The sequence below is a fragment of the Neolamprologus brichardi genome, chromosome 1 (genome assembly GCF_056152115.1).
Source record: "Neolamprologus brichardi isolate AB-2024 chromosome 1, ASM5615211v1, whole genome shotgun sequence".
In the NCBI taxonomy this organism is placed as follows: domain Eukaryota; kingdom Metazoa; phylum Chordata; class Actinopteri; order Cichliformes; family Cichlidae; genus Neolamprologus; species Neolamprologus brichardi.
Window position 1 is genome coordinate 18,751,123 of NC_142104.1, and position 27,129 is coordinate 18,778,251.

General features: G+C 41.9%; 1 protein-coding gene across 1 annotated transcript in view; it reads left to right on the forward strand.

Annotated features, from left to right (window-relative positions):
- Positions 1–981: 981 nt before the first annotated feature.
- The window catches only part of phlpp2 (PH domain and leucine rich repeat protein phosphatase 2), a 37,732-nt gene continuing 11,584 nt past the window's right edge, over positions 982–27,129 (forward strand). The window contains exons 1-8 of the mRNA XM_006780114.2: positions 982–1,317; positions 3,044–3,327; positions 6,993–7,126; positions 16,100–16,290; positions 17,344–17,469; positions 22,138–22,292; positions 24,592–24,738; positions 25,030–25,260. Coding sequence (XP_006780177.2) covers positions 1,105–1,317; positions 3,044–3,327; positions 6,993–7,126; positions 16,100–16,290; positions 17,344–17,469; positions 22,138–22,292; positions 24,592–24,738; positions 25,030–25,260 — 1,481 coding nt within the window. The 5' untranslated portion in view covers positions 982–1,104. The remainder of the gene's footprint in view (positions 1,318–3,043; positions 3,328–6,992; positions 7,127–16,099; positions 16,291–17,343; positions 17,470–22,137; positions 22,293–24,591; positions 24,739–25,029; positions 25,261–27,129) is intronic.

Here is a 27,129-nt window from a genome sequence, read left to right on the forward strand (position 1 = left end):
GTGTTTGGTGAAAAACAGATGCAACATATCAGCACAAACATCTCTCATCAAATATCAAGCACGGTGGTGGAGGGATGATGATCCGGGCATGTTCTGTAGCTGCAGGACCCGGGTAACCTGCAGACAGAGATTTAGTCAATTCCTCTCAATGCCACAGTATTCTAGAGTCAAATACAAGGCTATCCGTCTGGCGGCCAAAGCTTTGCTAAAACTGGGTCATGCAACATGGCAGCACAGCAGTGAATGTACAGCAGAAGGGCTGAAAAAGAAAAGAATCAAGGTGTTGCAATGACCCAGTAAAGTTCAGACCTCAATAAGATTAAAATGTTGTGACTGGAGCTTAACAGAGCTGTGCAAAAATGAATGCCAGCAAACGTTAACGATGTGCTGTGGATATTCAGGAAACCTCAATAGCTATGTGTGATTAGGTTCATTCTAAACCCACCCATCCATCAAATCAACCTTTTCCACTTACCCAATTCAGTGTCGCGGGGGAGATGCAGGATATCCCAGCAGTCACAGAGCGACAGGCCGGTCACACCCAAAGTCATGCGCAAAAACCGTAATGTTTGTGACACAGCTCAGAACAACTGCTTTTAAACACAGACTGTAAACCCATCACGAGACACTACAAAAACATGAACCCATGTCTGACACACCCAACAGATAAATGCATTTTTAAACATTTTCTCCCTATTTACTTAACGATAATAAAAAAAAGTTTTATCCACAGACTAATACAAACAGAGCCTTTCTTTCTCCCCTCTCATTGAATAGGTGCAGCAGAGGGTTAACGCTTAATGACACGCCCTGCAAACACCTCTCGTGTTTTTATGACTGCATCAAGTGGGAAAACTTGCCTCATCATTATTATGAAGCATCCCACTTCAGAAAGGCCCATTGGCTGCTGAATAATAAATACCCTGAGCCCGCCCATTTCATGTTTATTGATCAGCTCTCCGGGGCCTATCTGACAGCAGTCAGATGAGTCGGGATATGGCGTCGCTGCACCGACACAGGATGAATTTTCACCTCTCCGTGGGAATTTACAAGTCGCGCGCCGGGACATCGCTTGCTTTTTGCCGCCGTTAAAAGGGATCACACATGGCGATGGAGGACGAGGACAATAACGCGGAGGTCGCTGCGACCAACGTCCGAACGGGCATCAAGAGAGGAGGTGATGTCGGAGATAACGGGGCTTGCATAGACAGGCAGCCGGACACGGTGGTCCACCAGGCGGGGCTGAACCAGACTGCGGGTCGCGGCAGCCGCAGTGGTCCCGGAGCTCACGCTGCGACGGGGATCCGAGTGCTAAAGGCAGGTCATAACCAAAGGGAGCAGCCGGGGGGGATTTAAAGTGATCGACAACTGTCATGTCAAGGTGGTTACATCGCAGTAGGTGCTCGGAACAGGGCAAAGTGCATCCACGGATACGCGCGCATCCTTCCCGGCAGTGTTATGTAAATACTGTGATATCGTGTCTAATTGATAATTGATCCGAGGCAGTCAGGAATGCACCGGAGCCGGTAACAGCGGCAGACCACACACTACAGGCACTCATAGCTCGCATATACCCAGGCCCGCTGCTGAACAGTTTTCTTAGAAATTTTTAGGGGAAGACATGATGAGTAATGACACGCAAGTCCCCAAAGCAAGAGACACGCGCGTACATACAGAGAACCTCAGCTCTGGTATTTCATTTAGACTGTGAGTATTAAACGTTTATTATATTTAAAAGAGGTATTTGAGGATTTGCAATGAAATAGGTAATCCCGGAGTATTAAACACCTTGATGTTTGTACCCAGAGCATTAGTTTCTACCTGCCTGTCAGCATCAATACAGAAAGGTGAGTAAGTGAATTCTTTTCACAGTTATAGGTCTCAGATATAGATTAAAGTAGAGGTACTTCCTTCTGTGTCCGGACAGCTTGTTCAGTCACATTCCCACAGTGACACACATCCATACTGGGGAGGTGCCCAGGACATCTGTAGTCCAGTGGGGTGATTCCACAGCTTCATCAGACACACCTTCACAGCTGCTGACAAAGAAGACATCTGCACTTTACTTTCTCTGTGACCTCTTAGTTTAACCGTTCGCCTGATCACAGTCTTAGCTCTCTAACCTCTGGAGCAATGCTGCTCCAGGTATGATCCATTTAAGTAGTGTGAGTGGATGTTTATTCTTGACCTTGAGAATAGAGGCTTATATAGGATGCGGCTTTGTTACCGTAAAGAAAGAGTCTAAGAAAAGAAACAAATTAAGCCTTCTGTTGGGCATTAAATGAGAGGATATGCCAAGTAATTCATCAGATTAATCAAGATAAAATTACTGTTATTTTAACAGGAAATCAGTCATTAAATCAGTTATTGAGTAACAGTACCAAATACTGAGAAACTGTGGCCAATGCTGTTCAAAAACCCAACCAAAAACGATCAGTTATCACACTTTTTACTGTCAGGCTTATCGAACATGGAAGCCAGTGGAGGCTGAAGATGACATCATTTAAAAACAACAGCAATGATACCTGTTTGTCACCAGAGCGGATGTTCTCCAGACCTTTGATATCTTCCTTTGTACTGACTAGATCTAAATGCATCCCACGTGATGAACTCCAGCCTCACGAAGAACTGCTGTTACTGATATTTTATCGTTCAGGAGAGGATTATTCTTCATTGATGTCTGTTTAAGAGTAACATTAGGCTACTCCACATCCGGCTAATGTCATCACGGGCGATTAGTGAAAATAATGGTGCTGTGGTTTCTCTTCAGCAGTCACACCGTCCACCCTCAATGCGAACGAATAAACTTTAATGGTTGACTTTAGTTTAGGGAAGAGCGAACATTTCTATGAAGATTATCAAATTGGTAACTAACAGCGCAAATTGATTTTTGGCTGGATTAAACCCCCAGCACGTCTGGGAGAGTGTGTAGTTCATCTTGAACCACTCTCTGTTTCCTCAGATGCCCTTTGGCTTTTATGCTATGTTTTTGATTACAATCTGTGTGTGAGAAAGACTAATATTCTGTGTTTTTCTGTGTTAGCAGCGCAACATGAAGCGGAACGGGAGTCGAAGCTGCGTGACGAGAAAAACCAGGTTTGGATCACGAGAGCGGGATTGGCTGAAAGGGGACACCCAGCGGGGCTGTGTGTGTCTGTATGGGGGAACAGTAGACCCTCAGCCACCTGCCTCTGGCACACAGGCCTCCTCCACCCCTCAGACAGACCTGCAGTTGGTGCTCTGCTCCACCAGTACCACAGTGGAGGAGCTGTGCGCTCAGAAGAACGGACACGCACTTTACGTTCAACTGCACGGAGACCTAGTGAGGTAAATTTACATCACGTCGAATCATGGTGACAAAGTTGCATTCAGCAACTGCAGAGTACAGAGAGTTCAGTCCACATCAGCTACTCAAGATGGGGCCAACACATGCATCAGGCATTCAACAGCTTCATTAAATAAATACCAATTAATCATGTTAAGAAAATAAGAGACAAATCAAAGCATAAGAAGAATTATGCAAATATAAGCACGTGAAATGGGAGCTTGCTAAAAATGTATAATACAATCTCATCCTCAGTTAATGCAAAGAAGGTAAACACACCACTGAGGACTTGCTGCGGTTGCCCTATCATCCCGCACTCCCACAGCTCCCCACCAAGGATACGCTCAGGGAACATGTCTCTACTCCTCTCACCGCTGTACAAGACATACGTAGACCGAAATAGTAATTGATGATCCGTGAAAGGATGAAAAGCTGGTTCACTAGTCCGTGACCAGGAAAAATTCAGTTCCTTGTTTGCTTCCCTTGGAAAACCTACGTGAAGACATAAAGGAGCCTAAAACGAGAGCTCAGCTGTACAGCTTAAGCCTGAATGAGTTATGGCTCATTCTGTCTGAGCGCTTCTGTCTGTTCAACTTTTTTAAATGAATAAGAAAGAGCAAAATCTTATAAAAAAATGTGGGGAACCAGCAAAGTGCCAACAGATGCATTTAGAGCAAAGAGTTGTGAATGATTGTGTTAGTAAGCAATAACTGCTGGGAGATGGTGCCACAGATGCGCTGCAGAGATTATGCTGGAAACATGACTGGAGGTCGGTAATCACCTCACATGCTGTTAGCCAATAGTAGCATATGAAACAATGTCTTTATATCTTTGCTGACTGAGAGCTGCAGGCACAGGAGACTGATGCAGAGTGGTAATAAATGAAAGGCTTTTGGTAAGCCTGTGGATGGGCCCTGTTGGTTCAGTTTGTACTCCAGCAGTAAAGCAGTCTGGTCTGCCAGTGAGTATGACTGAGTGGATTTAACTGTAATATTAAAGTCTTCAACTTCCAAAAAGAAAAGAAAAGAAAACAGGATAATGGCGAGTTAGGAGAACTGCATAAATAATTAAAAAAACATCAATTGTACAAACTGGCAGCACATACGGTAAAGACAAGTTAAATGTATTATGTGCATATGAACTCCAGTAATGTTTGTCCTCAGACGGTCCTTTAGTAATGCATTTTCTCATCCCTATTTTATGACCTTTTGGATAAACCTTCTGTGCATAAAAAGGCTTCATTACTTTGATAATAGATGCATTCGTTCTATAAATGGTTATGTGAAGCATACGACGCAGCTGTGAGCTATGCGGCTTTTCCTGTTGATTTTCTTTTTAGAGCATGTAGTTACATGCTGCTTACAGGAAGGCACGTTCGGGGCTCTTTCCTGCTTGCATTTTCGGTTTAACAAACTCCCTTTACAGATAAATTTACTGAGGCAGTAGAGTTGATGGAGGACATTCATCCTGTTGTTCATCCCCTTTTGGACCACTTATGTCTGTCAGTGTCACAGTGCAAACAGGGTGAGCGAAGCAGTCTAGTGTTCTTTTTCCCAGCAAGAGGCTTTTCCATCCATGAGAGTTTCCAGGACAGATGGGATATGCAATCCCTTCAACATGTTCTGGGTATAACCGGAGTTTCCAGAACATTTCCAAAGAGATGATCCCACACATCTTAACTGGCTTATTTCCAGCAAGTTAGTAGCTGTATACCAAAGACCGCCTTTATCAGTGATCTCACTCAGAAATGTAAAATAAGCTGAATCTAGTAGCTCAACTCAGTCCTGAGGATAAGTGATACAGGGCCATTATCTTGAAGTTCAAATCTTGATTAATCGAAAGGCTTCCTGATCAAGGGAAATGGTAAAAACTGTCCTAATCTAGCAGAAGAAGAAGGCAGAAGGAAATTTTTGGTAATACTGCCCTGCAATAGCTAAACAGCCCTTTGGTGGAGTGGTTTAGCACTGTTGCCACACAGCCAGAAGGTTTTCTGTCACTCTCTGTAAGGTCTGTGGTGGTCTTGCAACCGGTCTATTGTGTAAATGGACTGGTTCTTATCTTGCACTCTTCTACTCTACTCGAGCACTCAATATGTCTCACCCATTCATACAAGCACTTTCTTCTACCTAAGTTCTTTCTATCTAACATTCAAGTTGACACATTTGAGAGATTTTTATTTCAAACAAAACACAGTTCAAGAATAGCAACTAATTAATACGTTTGCACATTTCGGTTCATTCCTTTTTGTGCTAATGACTAATTTTTTGTTGCTGGTGTTTATAGTTAAAACTGAAGGCTTGATCAGTTATTTTAGTTTTATTTTTAGGCAGCCATATAAACGTACATGAAAAAAGATACCAACTTATAATGTAAAATATCGAAAGATGAAGCAATACAAGGCTTTTTTTAGTTTTTAAAAACACACGTGTATCCGTACCATTGTGTTTTTAGGAGGCCCAGTTAACTTCTCATATATCTATGAAATACTGGGTCTGTCTGCACTAAATCAAGAACCCACAATGGTAGTTGGCTGCATAACTTTCCACGAGGACAGATGAACCCGCTGGGCACCATTTGACAGAGATTCAGCTTCTTGCTGCACTGGCCAAAGTGGGAAGATTTGTGAATAAATGAGGCATATCAGTGTGAAGTGTGAATGGTCAATAGGGACTGTCACTCATCATCACTCTGCCTGCTGGAAGCTGCCTAAATCCTGCTTTTAGATGTTGATGTCACAGCTGTCTAAAATCAACCAAGATGATTCTGCAAATTTTCCAGGCTGAGCGAGGAAAGGTCATTTCCTCAGGCATGGGTACTGTGCTCTAGTTGTTGTTAAGAATCTTTTGAAATTCAAGCACTTTTCTGTCTCATTTATTCTAAATGTTAGTATTTAATCACATTTCTTCCCCCCTGTAAGTCTTCATGTTGACAGATACTGAAAAAGATCTGTGTTTAGCTCTTTATGAGCTGGCAGATTGACCCGTCTTAAAAAAAAACAGTTTTCAGAAGTGAGAGAGTAAGTGATCATAAATTAACTCTAAGCTTTTGTTTTAGATTGAAAGTGAAAGCTGGATTTGCAGCTGCTATTGTGCTTTCGGGGCTTCCTTCACTCAGCTCGACAGTGGGCATTTATGTGAAAGGTTGCTTCCATTAGTATTCATCCTGTTAGGCTTCAGTGACTAACAGAGAGCTGAGAGATTTACAGATGAATTCAAAATCATGGTTTAAGAGTGAAATATCTAATATCATTTTCATTCATTTCAACAAACTTACCGCAATGTCGAAAAAAACCCCCTAATGGCTATGTTTTAATGATAAGAAAAATACTAAAGGTGCCTCTTCTCGGAAATTCATTTTTAAATATTTGTGCAGACCTAAAGCATTGCTGCAGCAGATGGTGTACCCATGACACTGCGTGATTTTGCAAGAATGCATCTTCTTTTTTAGTTTGTGTTAAAACAAGAAACAAAATCCTAACTGTGGTGCTGACTCTGGCAGGAGTGCTTTTTTAGCTTGGTCTGGTGCCCCGTTTAACCCGGATCGTGGCGTTCGTTGGCGGGAAGCTTTTACTTTTATAATCTGTTTCATCTGAGATTCTGTGAGGTGTATTTTATAATTGTTGCCGTCGTTGTCACACCTCTTCATCTTCTTGCCTTCGGTCCCGCAGGAGGCTGGATCCCTCTGAGCGTCCGCTCCAGATGGTGTATGACTACTTGGCGTCGATGGGCTATGCAGACCCTGTACGAGTGCAGCAAGAAGCCGCCAACTCAGACCTCAGCTGTTTGATCCGTTTCTACAGTGGTGAGTACTCATCGGCGGCGGCAATCAGCCCTCGGTTTCACTTTCTGCTGCTGCTGACTGGAATCTGGCATGTGCTTCGAGTTTTCCTCTGCACACAGACCTGAGGGCGCAGAAACATTCTTAGAACGCTCCAAAATGGTTTCGCCACATCCTCTGGCGAGTGTGTACAATTGGATTAAGTGAGAGAGGTTGTTTTAGGGCTCTCTGAGTTTGTTGCTTCTGAAGCTGCCTCCAGTCTTCAGTACAGTCTAAGATAAACACATCAGTCATGGCCTCATGATGGATTACTGACCATCATTCATCCTGTGGTGTTGTATGCTTCATTGACCTGAGGTCTGGAGTGACTAAGTGTCCCTGTGTCTGTGTGATTAATGCGGCACAAGAATGGATGCAACTCTGGAGAAACCAGTGATGAATTTGTGAACACATCTAAGCGCTGCTCACCTAAAACCTCTCTCAGTCTTCCCGTTTGAAGGCTGCTCTATTAATACTCATACAGTAGTTGCAGTTAGGGATTTTCCTTTTAGCATAAATGGTGATTGGTGTGCTTTAATGAGTTTCAACCAGCGGATGTTCCTGCTGAGTCAGTGGAACTTAAGCTTGGGCTTTGAACTGCTCACATATCCAGAGAAAGAGCAAGACTGGGTAAACCACAGTGTCTAAAGGGTTCACATGCACTTCCTCCCACATCAGGCACATAGCTCTCCTCAGAGTGAAGTGCAGGACTGCTGTAGTGACTGAAATACACTCCACAGACAAACGTAATCTGCTCTGTATGGAAGTTCTGCGGTTGATGAGTGACAGATGAGGAAAGTTAAACAAATCAAACTCACCATGAAGTCTTAGCAACAGATATAATTAGTTTGTGAAGCATGTGAAACAGAACGGTGACGCCCAGTTTTCTTTTATCCTAAAAATGTTTAGAACACCATTAATAATTATTGTGATGCTTTTAACTGTTTTGATGCCCCGTGGAAAAAAATTGATATTTTGAGTCCTAGACCTTTTATTGTATATAGTTTCAGTTTGATAATCAGCCCTCAGATCAGGATATTTAAGCTGTCTTTATACATTTTTTTCTTTTGCTTCTTTTTAAATGATGTTGGGTTTTTTTTTTAGCTGACGGATCCCAAGCTCACTCTGGCCTGAGTCTTATTCGTAGTCCTCATGAGTCCAGTGGCCCACTGTTGTTTTCTTCTTGTCAACATGAGAACTGGTCAGATCTTGGCTACTATCAGCAATCAGGCCACTCTGGGTAGAGTCTAGCCAGGCCCCTTGGAGACTTCCTGCCTCCTTTTGTCGACTCATGGGAAAAGAGAACCAGGGACAAGACATGACTGGTTTTCAGGCTCTTTTAATGCCCAGTACAGGCCAAGAGGACAACTTGATTTGGCCGTGAAATACCTGCTAGACTGCTAAAGTGACAGCTGGTAATAAAGCTTTGAGTTTGTTGTGGGGGACACAAATGATGTCAGCAAATGACAGATATCTATAAAATGGGCAAGTCACCTCTTGTGTTCACGTACAGGTTTCTTATGAAGAATTAAAATAACTTAAGTAGCAAGCTTTACCATTGCATTTAATTCTTTGGCTGGTAAAAGAGAACTCTGTCTTTTCATTTTAACTCACAGCACAGGTGCAGAGATTTAATCAGACCAACTCATCTTTTCTAATTTACGTAATTTAAAATTAACCACTTTTTTCACCAATTTTTCAACTAGTTAAAAAGTCAGCTTTTTAAAATGTTAAACTTTCAGGTAACTTTTTGTTTTAGTGCTGTAGCATTTTTATTGTGAAGCGCTTTGTTGCCTAGAAAAGTGTAAATAAAATGTTAGTTTTTTTTACTTTCACTTCTTTTAACTTCAGGAAACTACACTGCAGTTAAGTGAGTGAACACATGAAATTTCACTCAATTCATTAGAGTTTTGTTCTAAAAGGCAAAACTGGCATACTTCCCATGATGCATTGCTAGAAAGTTCAAACTCTTCAGGGATTCTGCCTTTTTTTGTAAGAAAGACATGATGGAAAGTTGCCATATACCTTTTAATATGTTCACATTATGTTACAGTCACACTAGGGAAAACATTGGTTGGAGTTACTTCGGTTACTTCGAAGGCGAGACCACTCACAGTTGCTGTGACTTTGCTGTGTCAAGATGGCAATAAAGACAAGCGACAAGGCAATCAGACAGAAATGATGACGTGTCTGAGATGAGCTGTACTCATTGATTGGCTCAGACTGTTGCAATGAAGTAGACAGCAATTATTTGCCAATCTTTGCCAGTCACGGCAGTCAGTCTGAGCCAGACCATGTCTATCTGGAGATTGGTTGCCTCTCTCAGCTGTCTTGCAATCGAAAGGGGTTGTGCAAACGCCCTCAAGCATTGGGCAACCCCTTTTGAATACCTGGTGGTTGCAACTACTTGTCATCATTCAGCAAATGCTTAAAAGATTAATGCAGCTATGATTTTTCCTACTTGCACAGAGGGTGCTATCTTGTTTATCCTCTAGTGCGACGAGAGTAAAAATTATTTTTGTCCATTGTGAAAGCGGTTCTGTCTGTTACGGGGTTTAGGATTGAAATGTATTGAATTTAGCCCCCATCCCCATAGATTTGGCTTATACAGTAGTTTATGTAACTGTCACTGGGAGCAGCGTCACTGGTCGTCTCTGTACTGACTCTGCAGGTTTAAACTGAGAAAAGTAAATCAAGTCTGGAACAGTGTGCAGGTTCAATTCAATGGCTTAATGTAACTTAACTTAATAATTTCTTCTTTTTTTCTTTTTCTTCTTCTTTTGGCTGCTCCGTTAAGGGCTCACTACAGCAGATCACCTGCCTCCATCTCACCCAATGCCAAACATCCTCCTCTGTGACACCAGCCGTCTGCATGTCCTTCCTAACCACACCCATGAATCTATGTGCTCTTCTTCTTTTTCCTTCTGCATGGCAGCTCCATTTTCAGCATCCTTCATCCAGTATATCCACTATCCCTTATTTGCACATGTCCAATCAATCTCAGCCTTGCCTCTCTGACTTTGTCTCCAAGCTGCTCGACCTGATCTGTTCCTTTGACCTACTCATTTCTAATCTTGTCCATTTTGCTCCCTCCAAATTAAAAATCTTAACACTCACTACGGCCTTGTAAAACGTCCCTTTCACCCTTGCTGCTATCCTTCTGTCAAAAATCACCCCTGATGCTTATCTCCACCCACACCACCCTGCCATGACTCTCTTCTCCCCCCCCCCAACATACACTGTCTGTTGCTTTCAATGGTTGACCCCATTTATATTTCTCATTTCTCCTTGCATCCTTACTCCATCCTAACTAGCTTTGCAGTGTCTCAACTCATGAGGACTTTAACTTATCAAATCAAGCCAAGAGCAACTTACTCACATTTTTAAGGCAGTATGCACAAACCCCTTTTTCAAGTTAAGACAAAAAGTTAAAAAAAAAAAACCCAAACAAACCAAACAACAACAACAAAAAAAAGTTACAGCGTCGATGGCCTTGTGTGTTCTCAGAGTCTTCCTCCAGGTGTCTGTTTGCCTAACAACTGTTGTTGTGGTAACGATCTGACTAAGCAGATGAGTGAAACTGTGATCCATCAGTAAAGACTACAGCTGCTACAAGACCACCTAATGTGGTACACTGAGCGTGCCAGCTGTACGCTCTGCACAGTCTGCATTACTGGGCCTTACTGGCTCTGAATCTGAGAGCGTTTGTAATGGAAACTCCCCCAAAACCATGTTTATTAAGGATTGTCTTGCCATGCAGATCGCTTTGGTTTTATGAGCCCAGGATTATCATCACAAAGCAGGGGAGGTGGGCTTTTGTTTATAATGTTCACGGTATTAAAATGGCACAGGAAAGACCTCAGCAGCACATCTTTCCACAGAAGCCTCGAATAATCCACATATGACCTTCTTAATGATTCCTAAAAACTGATAAAAGAAAAGATGGTCTGTTAAGTTTCGCTGAACTGCCCTTGTAAAATTGTTTCTATGAACTTGCTCTTTTTTTATATCAGTTATGTCTTCAGGCTTGTTCAGATCATTCAAAAGAATCTGTGGGACAGTGTGAGAAGTATTCATCTCAGACTGTCTCACAGGCATACAAATGGTGGATCATGGTTACGAGAATGCCGACTTTCTATAATAAGACAGTGGTGATACATGTGCGTTTCTACCTACGCACTGCCACGTGAGTTTCATTTCTAACCACAGCGACCTTCTTTCTCCACACCCGTTGTACACACACACACACACACATACACGCACACCCTTCAGCTGTGGTGCATGGATGAAATTAAAACAAACATGGACAGGGGAGTAAACTTTTCTAAATACTGACTTAATAAAAAACACTTCTAGTGAAAACAACCGCAGAGACCTGAGGGCCAGCGGATCTTTGTGTCAGCCTGTGCAGCTGCAGCGCAGATGAAGCTGGCTGTAAGCTCTGGCGTTCATGCCCCGGGCTGTGTTCCACCTCTGTCTGCGTGATCTTTTACGTCTTTGAGAAAGGCGGCTTGTAGCTGCTGTCCACAGTTCACGTAAGGCCCGCTGTCAGGATCAGACTTGAGGGAAATAAATCTGCTTCACAGGGAAATGAATCAGAGTAAGCTCACCTTATAAGTTGTTGGTTTGACTAATGCTGACTTTCTGATGGAATTCAAACCCAAATTAAGTTTGTGGACGTCCTGAACTGGTATGTGAAGGTTTGAGACATTTTGCGGTGTGAAAGAAGGGAATAAATTGTTTGCCCTGACAAAAATAAGAGAAACAGTCGGACTGAGGCTTAAGAAAAAAATTTAATTCTGTTCAGATTCGAGTTTGCACAGACTTGCCCCGAGCGACAAAGCTCTTGCCAGCTCCTCATAAACGTGCTGTTTCTGAGATGAAGTTCTGTTCCTCCCAAGATTTTCTCTTTCCCATTTTAAACCTGCAGACGTCCGTCATCCTAGACTCATGGCGAGTTTTTAAGAGAGACGGCTTACTGGAGGGAGAAACACCAGTTTAATCTTCTGTTTTAAAGCCATCTGTATTCAAAGGCAGCATTCAGCTGCGTGTCTTCCACTGGTTTTCTGCACAGTTGCTCTATTTGATGTCAGGAGTTGCTCAAAGTTTAACGAACAGTTATTTTAAATTGAGATAAACACAGACCACCTAGAGGAGGTATCTGTGTGGTGGGCTGAATTAGAATTTTCTGCCAAAAAGAGCTTGCTGTTCTGAGTCAAATCAGACCGTGTTTCCGCCTCCACTGACCCCCTACTGCATGCTAATGCAATCTATGCGATCTTGAGCAAGACAAAAAAGCTCTGGGATACAGGGAGTATTGTATTCGACGGAGCGCTCAACGGTTGCCTTGAAATGATCCAACATGTGGACAAGAACTGATTTTAAAACAATAGAAAGATCCAAGATGAGGAACCTACACACTAAAACTCCTGGTACAGTTTTTCTCCTTGGAAAGAACAGCCACTTTTGCCTGGTTTGGACCCTTGTCCTTCCTTCAGTGATAAATCATCTACAGGCTACTTTCTTCTTTAATCATTAGGCCTACAAAACATTAGAGAACAGTATAAATGTTCATCAGTTTCCTAGAACCAATAATAATACCAGCTCATAAGTATGTAGATGTTCCAGTTTTATTCTCTTTTAAGGATCTGCACTCTGTGTGTTTCCAAACGTCTGCTGTCCAGTTTTGGTGAGCCTGTGTGAACTGAGAACTGCTGCTTCCTGGAAATTTTCTGTTGTTCAGATCATTCTCTGTAAAAGAGATGGTTGTGTGGGAAAATCCAAGTAGATCAGCAGTTTCTGAAATACTCAGAGCAGTGCGTCTGGCACCAACAACCATGCCATGTTCAAAGTTACTTAAATTACCTTTCTTCCCCATTCTGATGCTAAGTTTGGACTTCACAGGTCGTGTTGATCATGTCTGCAGGTGTAAATCCACTGCATTGCTGTTTAGAGATTTTTAATGAGCAGTTGAAAAGGTGTACCTAATTAAGTGGCTTGTAAGTGCATACTGGCTTCAGTTTTCCCCAAATAGCTCTCTGGATCGTTCTAGTTCCTCAACTGACTTCCTCTCTTGTTTTCATATTGTTTTCACCGGGTGTTTAAGCTGCTGCCGTCTGGCAGGAGGTTCAGGCTGCTGAGGTCCCGGACAAACAGACTCAAGGACAGCTTTTACAACACGGCAATAGCCCTGATCAATCCAAATAGCTGACCTGACTGGCTACCTCCCTGGACTTTTTTTTGGGGGGGGGGAGGTAACAATGTTTAAAACAATAACAATAATAATATTTATATTTATAACAAGGTGCAATAATAATTAATGTGCAATAATAACAGTGTGCAATACACATACACTTCTTCTTCTTTTTTTATTACTAAGTTAATATACTGTGTTGTGTTGTTTGTGTTCCGTTGTGATGTGTCATATCGTGTCGTGTTGTGTTATATGTAGTGCCGACGTAGGACAGTTTTCCAATCTCATTGTACTATTGTACTATGTATGACTGTGCAATGACAATAAAGAGAGTTATCTATATATATTCTTTTAATAATCAAATCACCTTCTATATTATACATTCGTGTCTCTCACTTCCCCCTTTGTTCCTTTCTGTTTGTCACCTTATTCCTTTGTTTATCTATCCATTTTTATTTTTCAGTGGAAAATTAATTTGACTCTTTACTCATCGGGCTTGGCATACTGTGATATAAACATATTCCTTAAAGAATTTAGAGTTAGTGTTAATATTGTGCGTATTGGCAACTTTTCTATATGCACATATAACACTTTTCCATATTGGATGTGAAGTGAGATATCACTAAATTTGCTGTGCGAAGGTCTCAGCCACACTTCTGAGAAATCACACATTCCACTCTCTGGCCTGTCACTTGTCCCTGAGGTTTGGCAGCCTCCCACCCGGAGGACGTTTGACACCGGTTGATGATTAGTTTGAAGGCAGCTGTCTGCAGCCCTGCTCCTTGAGAAAACAGTGTTGCGCAACAAGTTACGGCCGTGTCATCCACCCCCTCTGGAGCCACGGGGAAACGGTCAGCATTTTTGTCGTGAGAGGGATGGGATTGATTTGGAGGGAGACATCATAAGGGCTTACATACTCACACTTTGATTTTGAACAACCTGTTTCCTTAGCAACTGATCACCCCGCAGACCTTTGTGGATAGCATGTGTGTTTGTTTTATTTTAGAAGTTGGCTCTTCATGGCTAGGAGATGTTTTATATTGCGTTTGGACAGTGCCGTGACTTTGTATGCCTGGACACCTGCACGCTTGCACCATGAATGCGCACATTTGTATTCATAATTTGGGCGCTTTTCTCATTGATAACTCCCGTAGTTAACTAATTTAATCAAGGCACTTTGATTTTCCTTTGTAAGCCCAATGTGCTCTTGCAGCGAGCAAGCACGATGATTCTCACACAGATCCACAGATAATTATAATTCTTTGTCAGATGATTAGTGTTACTGAGAAAAATTTGATTTGGGAAAAAAAATGTGATGATACACAAGAAAATGGTGAGGGGATGACAATATTATCAGGGATGAAACCACATTTTCCTGGTTTTAGGGCTGTTTTGGAATTCTCTCTTTTACTAGAGATGGGTGTATGTGTTACCATCCTGCATGCGGTGCTCTTATAAAGGTTTGCCATGAAATTACCACAAATGGGCCTTAACAAAGCCGGATATAGAGCATGGTTGTTCCTGGTGATGTGCTGCGAAGGCTGTGAGGGCATCCTGTCGGTCTGTGTCAGTTTGTATCGAGCTGATTTGTGCACTGCAGAGGGATGATGTTTTTCTTAATTGCGAGTTTTAATCTGAAGCTCTGGGAACACAGAGTAACTAAAGCAGAGCGTGACTCAACATTTTCCTGCCACAGGCGGCAAGAAAAAGCACTTATCTACAGCCCAGCTGTTTTCCCCCTTTCAGTTACCTCCATTGTACCCGTCATCGACCCTGTGAGGTTTTTGTGTCTCTAATTTTCTCTCTGAGTGAGGGACACCCAAGGATCAGGAGCTGCTATTGATCTGCCAGCGAGCCAATTTGTTGTCAGAAGCACTTGGCTTGTTCATTATCAGTTTTCCTTGGCGAAGAAAAACATGAGGGGGCTCTCATTTCGTTCAGATGCCCTTGTGAAGCGGAAGGGGAGGTGGAGAATGAAAACAAGTTAGACGTGAAGCGAGAGCGAGAGAGAGCGAAAGCAGATTGCCAACGAAAGCCTCCGAGTGGGAGGCAGCATAAGTTGGTTCGAGGAAAATTTAACAACAGAGGACAGGAGGCTGAGGCAGTGTCTCCTCTGTGCTTGTTTGACCTGCTATTAACCTGAGTGTACTTGGCAGAGACGGCAGCACTGCTGTCTGATGTATCCTTCAGCAATGGCCAGCTAAGACTACCTATAGTGTGACTTGGCATAATTAAACTGAGCAGAGTGGAGTTAAATGTGACAAAACCCTGACTCATTCATCAATATGACTGATGCCTCTTATATGTTGGGCTGGCAGCAGGGAGTAGAGAGAAACCTTTCCAACTGAGCTGAACAGAAGAGCTCTAATATGGCTTTAATTTAATAGATACTTAATAATGGAGTTTAAAGTTTAAACTCTCTTCTGACTAGTGGAAGAACAAATGAATTATTTTTCAGTAAGAGCTACCCAGATGTACAAATAGCATATGAGATAACAGGGCAGTGTCCATACTAAGCACTGATGTAAGACCATTTCTTGGAATAGCTATACTGTGGAGCTGACTAACGGACAGGTGATATCATAATGACCTTCGAGTACTTATGTGACTTCATTTTCTGGAACCTTTTGTCTAATGAGTAACTGCAAAACATTTGCAATTAATTAGCTCAATTTGCTTATCTCAGCAGTGGCTTTGGGTTTATTTGCATTAGATCGATTGCTGCAGATTTGCACTAACATCTGTGCGTGGGCTTTCTCTCCCAGAGCGTCCAGTGAATGCAGACCAGCAGGAGCGGACCTTGCTGAAAGGCGTGTTCAGCGTCAGGAAGGGCAAGACTCAGCTGCACAAGTGGGCCGAGCGGCAGGTCATTCTCTGTGGCACCTGTTTGATCGTGGCCTCTGTGAAAGACAGCCTCACCGGGAAGATGCACATCCTGCCCCTGGTGGGGGGAAAGGTGAGAGTTCAGGGTTTAGAGCTTGGACAGCCTGAAAGGGTGGTAAGCTTTCGCTTTCTCCAGGGCGGAGGACATGCTCCAAGCTGTGCCATAACACTCTTCAACAACACAGCTGGGTTGGTCGTCTGGATAAAGTTAAAAAAGATGACACGCCTGCAGAACCGTGTCATGAAAAGTTCTCAGTTTATTCCTCCTCAGCCAACAGAGAATGCAAGCTCCTCTTACTCAAAGATTAGCAAAGCTGCACACTAAAGCGCAAAATACATAAAAAAATCTGTGTGTTTGTGTTTGAGCTGATAAAACTTCAGTGGCACACTCTGTATCTCCACGTGAAACCATAGACTGTATATAAAAGATGGAAATCATCGGTTGGCAGCTTGGTGGTTTGAAACTGAAAATGTAGAGCGAGTGGTGGCTCGGCTTGAAAAACCGAAGGACACTGCACACTTTTCAGTCACACACCTGCTACTGTGTATTCCTTCTGAACTTTTAATAATGTCTTTGTTATGGACGCTAAGACCCTAAACTCACCAGAAAAAAAAGTTCTTCCTGAGGTTGGCATCAAGTGAACAAAAACGGGTCATTTTCCTATAAGCCTCTACACAACCAGGCATATTTTGGAAATCTTAGTATCTCCCCCTGTTGGCCATTAGAAGGAATGCAGGATTTAAAGGACTTCCACGTTGGCAAGTTTTAGATCTTGAATGAATTCTCTACTAGCATAGCAGAATCAGTGTTGCTCTTGGAGTTGTCCCAGGTTTTCTTTTTCTTTTCTTTTTCCAGTTGTGCTGAATGAGTCCAACAGTGTCACAGAAATACAGAGTTAAATGTTTTTGCGCTATCGCTGCAGTCTTTGTGGCCTCCAGCTAATGTTTTATCCAAGTTGACCAGATTTAAACATGTTATCTAAGGGTTTCTTTGGAAATGTCAAAATCAGAATCACTGAATGTAGTAGACAAAACCACACTAAAAGAAACAAACACAAAATCACCACAAATTAAATCTGTCTGTTCAGTGTTCCTGATCTCATCTTTGTGTTGTCTTTGTGTTGAGGTGGAGGAGGTGAAGCGGAGGCAGCACTGTCTGATGTTCAGCTCAGCCGGGTCTCAGGCCCAGACATACTTTGTCAACTTTGACACACTTGCAGACTATCAGCGATGGCACCGGCAGGCGTCAAAAGTAAGTCAAAGGCGAGCGCGTGTCACTATCTGTACATTAAACATTCACTAGCTGGGACCACATCCTCACTTTAGGTTTGACGGCATTTCTAGTAGGTAATGGCAGATGGCGTGAACATGAATGGAGGCTGCGGCTTGGGGAAGACCTCAGATGGGACTGGCAGGCCTTGCAGAGGAGAGGGAGGGTGGGACATGAAAATGAGAACAAATGGGGGAAGGGGGGGGGGTCATATATAGATATATAGAACCGGAAGGGGCGTGTATGGAGGTGGTCCCACTCTTGAAATTCAGATTAATTATCTCCTGTGTTTTTTTTTAACTTAAATCAGAATGTCTGTGAGTCAGATGATGTGAAATGAATGTATTTTTGTATTTGTGTGATATACAATAAATCTATGGGCCTTTCAGAGACTTCTAAGAGCTCTTCTAAAAGAAAATCATTGTCTCTGCACTGCGCAGATTGCTTTGTCTCTAATATCCTAATTAATGTCTGTTGTGCTGCGGCTCCTTCTTGGAGCTGAACAGCCTCTGTGAGAGCCTCCACAGAGGCTGAGCCAGCATACAATTAGCCATGGAAGGAGAAAGCCAACAGAAATAAAGAAAATCCAATTAGCTGCAGATTCATGCTAAGTCCAAGATCTCTTTCTTTCACGGTGGTATGGATTACTGGGTTAGAGGAGCCTGTTAGCGAACTGTATTTTAGCTCAGTGTTAGACTAGAGGTTTCTATGGAGACTGCAGTTGATGGCCGATGAAGGTTTTTGGTGGATTTGGGTCGACGTTTATGCTACATCGCTTAAATCAGAAGCCTGTGTCTGTGTATGAGGCTAACAGTCAGGGAGTGCATTTGTGCTTTCTTAATTAGCACTTCTGGATATCTTGGAAGTCAGACTGTAAAAAAAAAAAAAAGCAACATAGACGAGTTGCATTTTACAACAATCAAGCTAGTTAACAGAGATTTGCCGTGTTGTGGCGTTAACGTCATTTCAACGAGATTAATGCTGACAGCACTAGTGGGAACACAACGAATATGACTGCACATTTACTCCAACAGCATCCTAGTGCAAAGACAAGTGGAAGCAGACAAAAACAACAATCAACAATCAAACAATGAAAATTCAGTGTTTGTCAGATGTTAATTGCTGCAAAAGAAACTCGCATCATCTTCGGCACTTCGATTGTTGAGCGTTTAGCTATTTGAAGAACATTTCTTTATATTTTGGTTCCAAAGAGACAGACTTTCTTCTAATTTTTTACAAGTCATCTTAAGCAATAGCCCTCCAGGCTTTATGTATGTATTAGGGGTGCAACAATACACAAAATTCACGGTTCGGTTCGGTTCGATACTTTGGTGTCACGGTTCGATATTTTTTCGATACAAAAAAAATGTTCATGCTTTTTTAATTTGTCATTTATTAAAATTATAAATATATATTTTAACTCAAAAGTACAGTTTTTAAATTTAATTATGCTGAAACAACAAAGTAATAAAAAAAAGAAATCTCTCTGATCGAGAAATCACTCATCTTTGGAAAAGAGAGTTTATTACAGAGAAATGGCTCTTTCCAAAATAAAAGCTATACTATACCTTCTTCTGGGCTATATTCTCAGCAGCATATTAAACATATCAGGTCCCCATAAGGAGAATCATGTGCTAACGGCTGTCTAAATGACTCGGGTAAAGCTTGTAGCATGCGTGCTTGTTGTTTTTGTCTGCTTCCACTTGTCTTTGCACTAGGATGCTGTTGGAGTAAATGTGCAGTCATATTCGTTGTGTTCCCACTAGTGCTGTCAGCATTAATCTCGTTTAAATGACGTTAACGCCACAACACGGCAAATCTCTGTTAACTAGCTACCGCGGATTGCCCCGTGCGTGGGGCTGGACGGCCAACACGTTAACGAGCTAACTGCGCTAACGCACTAGTTCCCACCCATGTAATTGAGCATTGCGTGGCACATCCAACATACTGTTTTACTTTTGTCAATGACTCGCTTACCTTCAGGGTCATACGTCACATAAAAACCAAAATAGTTCCAAACGCCAGATCTGAATGAGGGTGGGGGAGGTTCAATTTGCCATGTTGCAAGGAGAGCTTAACTTCTGTCTCGCTAGCTTACCCTGCACTCAGTGAATCTGTGTTGACTACTCTGCCTAGGCTGCACTGTCGAGCGCAGATCCACTGAGCGCTCAACACAGACAGCCTCGTCAGAAGAAAAGTTGATAAAATAAATAAATAAATAAATTTTGTATTGTTCGATACATATGCGTACCGAACCGAAAGCACTGTATCGAACGGTTCAATATCGATACGAGTATTGTTGCACCCCTAGTATGTATGTGTATATATATCAAATGAAATATCAAAACTGATAACATAGCAGCCAAAATGCACTTTTAGTCACTCAAAAGTAATGTCCAAGTCTGTGGAGATTTTAATCAAGTCCAGCCTGACTGGACTAGATATTTCTCAAGAAATGGTTTTTACTTTTATAGATGCCATTAACACATTTCACAGAATCTCAATGAAATATTAAACTGTGATGTTGTAACTCAAGCTGTGATCGGCTGTGCTAGTGGCCCAAGTGCTCCAGTTTCTCAGCTTTGCAGGAAATTTTTTGTCACGTTGATTAAGGACTGAACTACCCATCATACCTAAACTGACATATCTTTGCTGTGTTTCATCGTTTCAGTGTTGAATTACAAAGCAAATAATTTAAAACAGCAAAATCTGTCCCGACCTTCCAATTCGATCTCAGAGTGTCGCATCACTGATTTATTTTTTTTTGAAGGAACAGAGGGCGTCTGTCCTGTGAGTTGTTTTGTGTTTTGTGGGAGAAGAGCAGTTTCGTCTTTATCAGCCAGTGACGTGATGCCATGCTTGACTGAGCAGCCATCCCATTTTCTGCGTAGCTGCACAGTGTGCAGCTCTGGAGCTAATGGGGGAGATGATTGTCAGAGTAGACTGACTTAGCACTGCTACATAGCCTGGACTGATGGCCAGCGTGTAAACTATAGTCTCCCAGGTCTGTGAGAAAAAAAAATCCAGTGACAAACAGCAGTAAAATCCCAACTCTAGATGCAATCACACCCTCCCTGGTGCTTCAAATTTATGTGGAAAAAGTTTCACAACAGCATTGCAAACTGGACAGGATCACAGGGCATCAGCAACTCTATAAAATCGCTGTCATGTGAGCAGGTGTGTGGTGAACGGAGCATGGACCCAGAATGTAGGAGTCAGCAAATGGAACTAAACTCAAAATCAGAGCTTCATTGCAAAAAACCAAAAGGCAAATACAAAACTAAACAATAACAGGACATAATGTGAACTGACAGGCAGAAGATTTCACCTACAATGAGGGAGAAGCAAACAATGTGTACAGAGGAGGGTGATTCAGAGAAGTGGACGCACATGGGAACATAGCTGAACTGAATCATAACTAACGAGGCAGGGAAGGCAAACCTGAACCGTCTCTCACGCAGGACTGGTGACTATCAAAATAAAACAGGAAGAAACACACACTAAGACTCAGACACGTAATCAGACATTAATAGTAAGGGATAAACACGAGGACAGGACTATAGACAAGTATTATTATTATTATTATTATTATTATTATAATTAGACAAGACAGGGAATGCAGACAAAACGCAGTGAGATCAGACAGACACGGGAATGTGACCAGGGAGACAGAAAGGATAACAAAACACAGAGACAAGACTGGGACAGACTGGGCATGAAAGGGGCACTCACATAATGAAGAAATAGAAACAACAAACTCGGATGCACTAGAGAATGCAAAATGCAAATTTCAGGGCTAACTATTACAAAACTTGAGTGTGTCCAAAGTTAGAAAGAAAAAAACATCAACTGACATTTTTTGCTAAGTTTTATAGAACCTACAGGACAGTCTCGGCATCGAGCTCCCAGAACCTTTCTGTAATTATTCACAATTATTTCTTATAGTTAAAGCCCAAACAGTCATGCTGACAGATTACTTTCTTTATTTACTACAGCAGCGTCTTCCTATTGTGTAGAAAAACGACATGCTGTTGTAATTACATGACTTTTTTAATACTAAGATAACCCTAGGATTAAATTTGCAGTTAAACATCTGTACAGTGACAGAAGGGGAGTTTCACTGGTCTGTGGGCTGTGTTTGCCCCGTGATATAAAGGCATTTTGACATCCAATGCAAAAACTGTACCTAACATACTGCAAATCATCATGCTTTTGGTTAATAAGATCGGACTTTAACTGGTTATTCTGTTACTGTTTTAACTGTTGCTTTCCTAGAAACTTCTTGTACTGGAATGTGGGAAACTATCTATCTGAGTTAATTCTTGATGAGGCAGCTCGGTAGTGCCGATATGGAAGTCAGTGGAACTCAGTTTTTGTCATATATCATAAAGATGAGCACAACTCACTACTTGACCGTTGACTTTTAAATAGACGACAAACACGTAGCTAATATGTTGTTCTAAAATGAATCATCAGATGTGAGCTCGTAGCTCTCAGTTTTAGAAATGTTGCCTGACAGTTGTAGCTGTGGTTGCACCATGTCATATTTATATTCGACATAGCCAAGTTTGCATGTAAGAGTGATGCTTTAGGTACATGAATTGTAACTCGGTGTTAACTCAGTCTGCTTGTGCCTGCATGTGTGTTTAGGTGGTGTCTCAGACGGTAAGCCTAGTGGACTTGTCCTGTTACAGTCTGGAAGCAGTGCCTGAATATCTGTTTTACAGCCAGGACATTACCCATCTCAACTTGCGACACAACTTCATGAGCCTGCAGGGACCTGGAGGCCTGCTCAACCTCCCCAGGTAACCACATGAAATCAAATGAAACATCTTTGCAAGAAAGAGATGGTATTACATCGTCCTGTGGCTGGAGAGCACACTATCATATCCGTATGGTGCTAAGTATCTGTCTCGCTGAACTATGCCTTGGCCACTGCAATGAATCCCCAGTGCTTGTTATTTTGATGGCCGGGGCTTTGGAAAGCTTTTATCAGTCAAACCTTTTAAACTTGACAGTCGCCGTCACTTTGTTACTTTTTAGGATGGAAATTAGTTATTGAATAATATCACAAAATATTTTGTTTGTTCACTAATTATGTGCTTTATTAGATAGTCTTTTTTAAATTTTAATAATAATTCATTGATTACTATGTTTTTCACTCTTGTTATTTTCCAGTTAGTCTGCTGTTTCAGTGTTATTGTGAGCATATGTTGTACATCTCTTTGTTATCACACATTTAATGATCCCCACTCATTTATGTCATATCTCTGGCTCCGTATGTGTGGCTTTTATTACATAGGGCATGAATTTAGTTATATGTCCTTGCTCCTTGGAGCTGAGCCTGTTTAAACAAGCTGAGGTCATTAGCACATTGCTATAAATTGTGACTCAACCCGCTTTAGTTTCTGTTGAATGCCTGGTTGAATGGGTGTTAGTGTACTGAATGCATGCTGTTATAAAAAGATTCTTTTCTGCAGCTTACTAAGAAGACTGGTTTCTCTTTCACTGCTCTTCTTAATGTTGTCTTTAGAATAAAGTTGGTGAGCAATTGTGGTGGACAGGCTGACAGATGAGGTCAGGCAGGAGTCTCTGTGGACTATGATGTTCGCAGACATAACTGCAGAGAGCAGGTGGAAGAGCTCTGGAGAGAAGAGGAATGAAAGTCAATAGACACTAGACAGAATACATGTGTGAGAGAGATGGGGTCAAAGATCCAAAGCTATGGACAGTACAGAAGAGAGGAAAAAAAGTAACTGCAGGCAGGGTGGAGTGGGTGGAGATGAGCGTCAGATGTGATTAGTGACAGAAGGATAGTAGCAAGAGTGAAAAGGATGATGTACAACGCCGTAGTGACACCTGCTGTGATATACAGTTTAGAAACCGTTGCACAGACGGAGGTGGAGTTGAAGATGGCAGAGATTGGAAACGAATTAATCAGAGGGAAAGCTTAGGTTGAAAAGTTTGAAGATAAAGTTAAAGAGTCAATCCTGAGATTGTTTGGACATGTGCAGAGGATAGCTAGTGGATACACTGGACGAAGGAAACTGAAGAAGGAGCTGCCAGGCAGGAGGAAAAGCAGAAGAGCACAGAGGAAGTTCATGAATGTAGTGAAGAAGGACATTCAGAGGTTGGTGTGATAGGAGAGGACTCTAGGGATAAGGTGAGATAGCACTAAACGATCTGCTGTAGCAAGCCTTAAAGGCGGCAGCCGAAAGAAGAAGGAGAAGAATATTACATGTGAATAGTGTCGTGACTCATGACAACACTCCCAGCATCTGTGGTGCAAAATGGGAGGTGAAAATTAGTAATCAAGATATAACTTTGTGTATCACATGTGTCACAGATGTGACGCAGATGTGCACATATTGGTGCTGTTCTTTTTGGAATTTCTAGTTGTGACCACAGGGTGTGATTATACGTTTTAATCAACAAATGCACATGAAGAGAGAAATGAAAATCACATTTATGTGTTGTATGCAAAGCAGGCCTGGCCACTCTAAACTGAGATATCAACTGTTAATATCAGGGAAATACATATATGTGTGTGTATTTAAATCACTCCTATTAGTTATGAATACTGTTCTTTGTTGCCTGAAACAGGCATAACATGGTGAAGCCTGAAGCAGCATTACAAAATATTACAGAACTCCTACCGTGCAGCACACGTCCAACAATGTTCACCAGACTATTGAGAAGTGCTGTTCAGCCTCTGCTGGAGGGTGGACAACATGGATTTAAACTATTTTTACTGCTCTTTCACCACAGTGTGCTGAACCAGTCATCCACTGAAGGCAACAACAATGACAAATGCAGAACCACAAATAAACATTTACCTCTCGTACTTTAACTTGCATGATTTGATTGCTGTTTTGTTCGAGACATAAAGCCCATCTGTGTTTTTTTTTATATCGACCAGTTTAAACTTTTTTGAGAGCAGTATGTCTGTGATACATGACAGTGATGAATTCAAACACAGTTTGATGGTCTTGGTGGTGTTCATTCCTGATATACTATTTTTTTTTTTTTTTTGCAAATGCAGATAATGTAGATCGTAAACAAAGTGAGCCTGTAGACTTCACATTCAGTTTTTTCTTTTGTCAGGTTTTCTCAGCTGAAGAGCCTGAACTTATCTCATAACCGTCTGGGTGTGTTCCCCGAGTGTGTGTGCGAGATCCTCACCCTAACTGAACTCAACCTCTCCTGTAACAGTCTCCACGCCATCCCTGTACAGATAGGCAACCTTCAAAGGTTTGGCATTAAATTACATTTTTCAAAAAGGATGAAATAATTATTTTTTGACATTCACCATTGTGGTTTGTACTTTTAATCCACTATACACATAATGAGGGAATAAGGGAGGTGAAAAGGACAGAACATTTTGTTATGCACTCTGATAAAATGAAGCTAAATCATGCAGCATTTCCTAGGACGCCATGCGATAGATAATGGATACAAATACAAATTGTTGTGAGCAGATATTTTGTCCGCTCTCTAAAGTAAAAGAAAGAAAAGGCCTGTTTTGTCCCTTTCTTCTCTTAGCCTGCAGACGCTGTCTTTGGATGGAAACCACCTCAGCTCCCTGCCTGATGAGATGGGTGGCCTGTTTCAGCTCAACAGCCTGGGGCTTTCCTTTAACAGCTTCTCTCACGTCCCTGCTGTGCTGGAGAGATTGAGTGTAGTTGACAAGCTGGCTATGGCTGGGAACAGAGTGGAGAGTCTGGATTTGTGCACTCTGGTCAGAATGAGCCACCTGAAAAACATTGACCTCCGGTAAGAGGCCAGTGAGGAACAAACAGCTCTCAGCATATGCGCTTCCCTTTGACTCATCTCACTCTGTCTTATCCTTCTCTGCTTGGTCTTCTGCTCAGCCATATGTTATTGAATAGAATAATGCTGGATCAGGATATAATATTTAAAAGGATCCTACCAATGACTGTCATTCTTTCAGTGCCTATGAAGAGAGGTGGCAGGTGGAGAATAATTCTGTGCTGCCAATTAGCTACAAGTTCCTCTTTTGTCTCTTTCTCCATTAAATGTCCTGAACTTCAGCCAGGGCTGCATTCACCTAAGCCTTACCTATTTATTTAACAAATGTTCATAGATGGCACATTTCCTCTGAATAAATGCAGTGTCCAATTTAACACCAGGGAGCTGTCCAGAACTGCACTTTTCACTGCACTGCAGCACTAAACGTTTTTAGACGTGCAGTGCCCTGAAGAAAATATTTGCTCCCTCCCTGATTTCTTAGTTGTTTTGCATACGTGTCATATTTCATCAATACACAAATGTAACCCGAGTAAATGCAAAATGTAGTTTTTAAATTAAGATTTTCGTTATTAGGGGAAACAAGCCAAACAAACCTACTCGACCTTATGTGAAACACTAATTGCCCCCTAAACCTAATAACTGGTTGTGCCACTCTTGGCAGCAAGAACTGCAGCCAAGCATTTGCAGTAGGTGGCAATTAATCTTTCATATTGCTGTACAGGAATTTTGGTCCACTCTTCTTTGCAGAATTGTTTTAATTCAGCCACACTGAAGGGTTTTTGACCACAGCCGGCCTTTTTACGGCCCTGTAAAAGCATCTCAGTCACATTTAAATCATCTCAAACAGACTTTGACTAGACCACTCCACCAATCCTTGATTTTCTTTCTTTTTTTTGAGTCATTCAGAGTTAGAGTTGCAACTACCACCATGTTTCACTGTTGGCATGATGTTCTTTTTTATAAAATGCTGTTGTGGCATGGTGGTTCATCGAGTAGGGTAGATAGGATAGAGGAGGACAAACACACAGAATAGAGTACCTGTAACTGTTGCAGAACATGATCAAAGCTGCCTGGGTTATCGCAAAAAATTCCCTGGTGCCTGATATCACGCTCAGAGAAAAGGCAAAGGAGCAACCTGGATGGGCAGGGAGAGAGAGGGAGAGAGACAGAGAGTGTTGGAGCAGGGAGAGTAACCCATCTGGCTACGCTGTGAGAAGTTTTATGCCAAATGTAACGGGACTCGAAACTTCCAAAAAGTTCCACTTTTCTCTCGTTAGTCCACAGAATATTTTCCCAAACGTCTTGGGGATCATCAAGATGTTTTTTGACAAATGTGAGACCAAAGACCGACTCTTTGTGTCATTTTTAGGTGGCAGTTTTGCCCAGTCCCTTTCTTATTGTTTAAGCGTGGACTCTGACCTTAACCGAGGCAAGTGACACCTGCAGTTCTGTAGATGTTGTTTCCGGCTCTTTCGTGACCACCTGGATGGGTCGTCTAAATGCGAATTTTGGTAGGCCGGCCATTCCTGAAAAGGTTCATCTATTTGTGGATAATTGCTCTTACTGTGGTTCACTGGAATCCCAAACCCTTAAAATGGCTTTAAAACACATTCCAGACTGATAAATGTCACTGACTTGTATCTAAGCTGTATTTTTACATCATGTTGCTTTTTAAGGTGTTTTAGCCTACTACTTCTCAGACAGGAAGTCTGAAATCAAGAAATCACTCTATTGAAGAAAAATCTTTTGAAAAAATCATGTTAATCACACTTAAATCATGATTCAGTGCTTGTTACTTTTCACAGAGGGTGAGGTAGGTTTGGATAGTTTTTTCCCCCCTTAATATCTGAAATCTTAATTCAAAAACTGCAC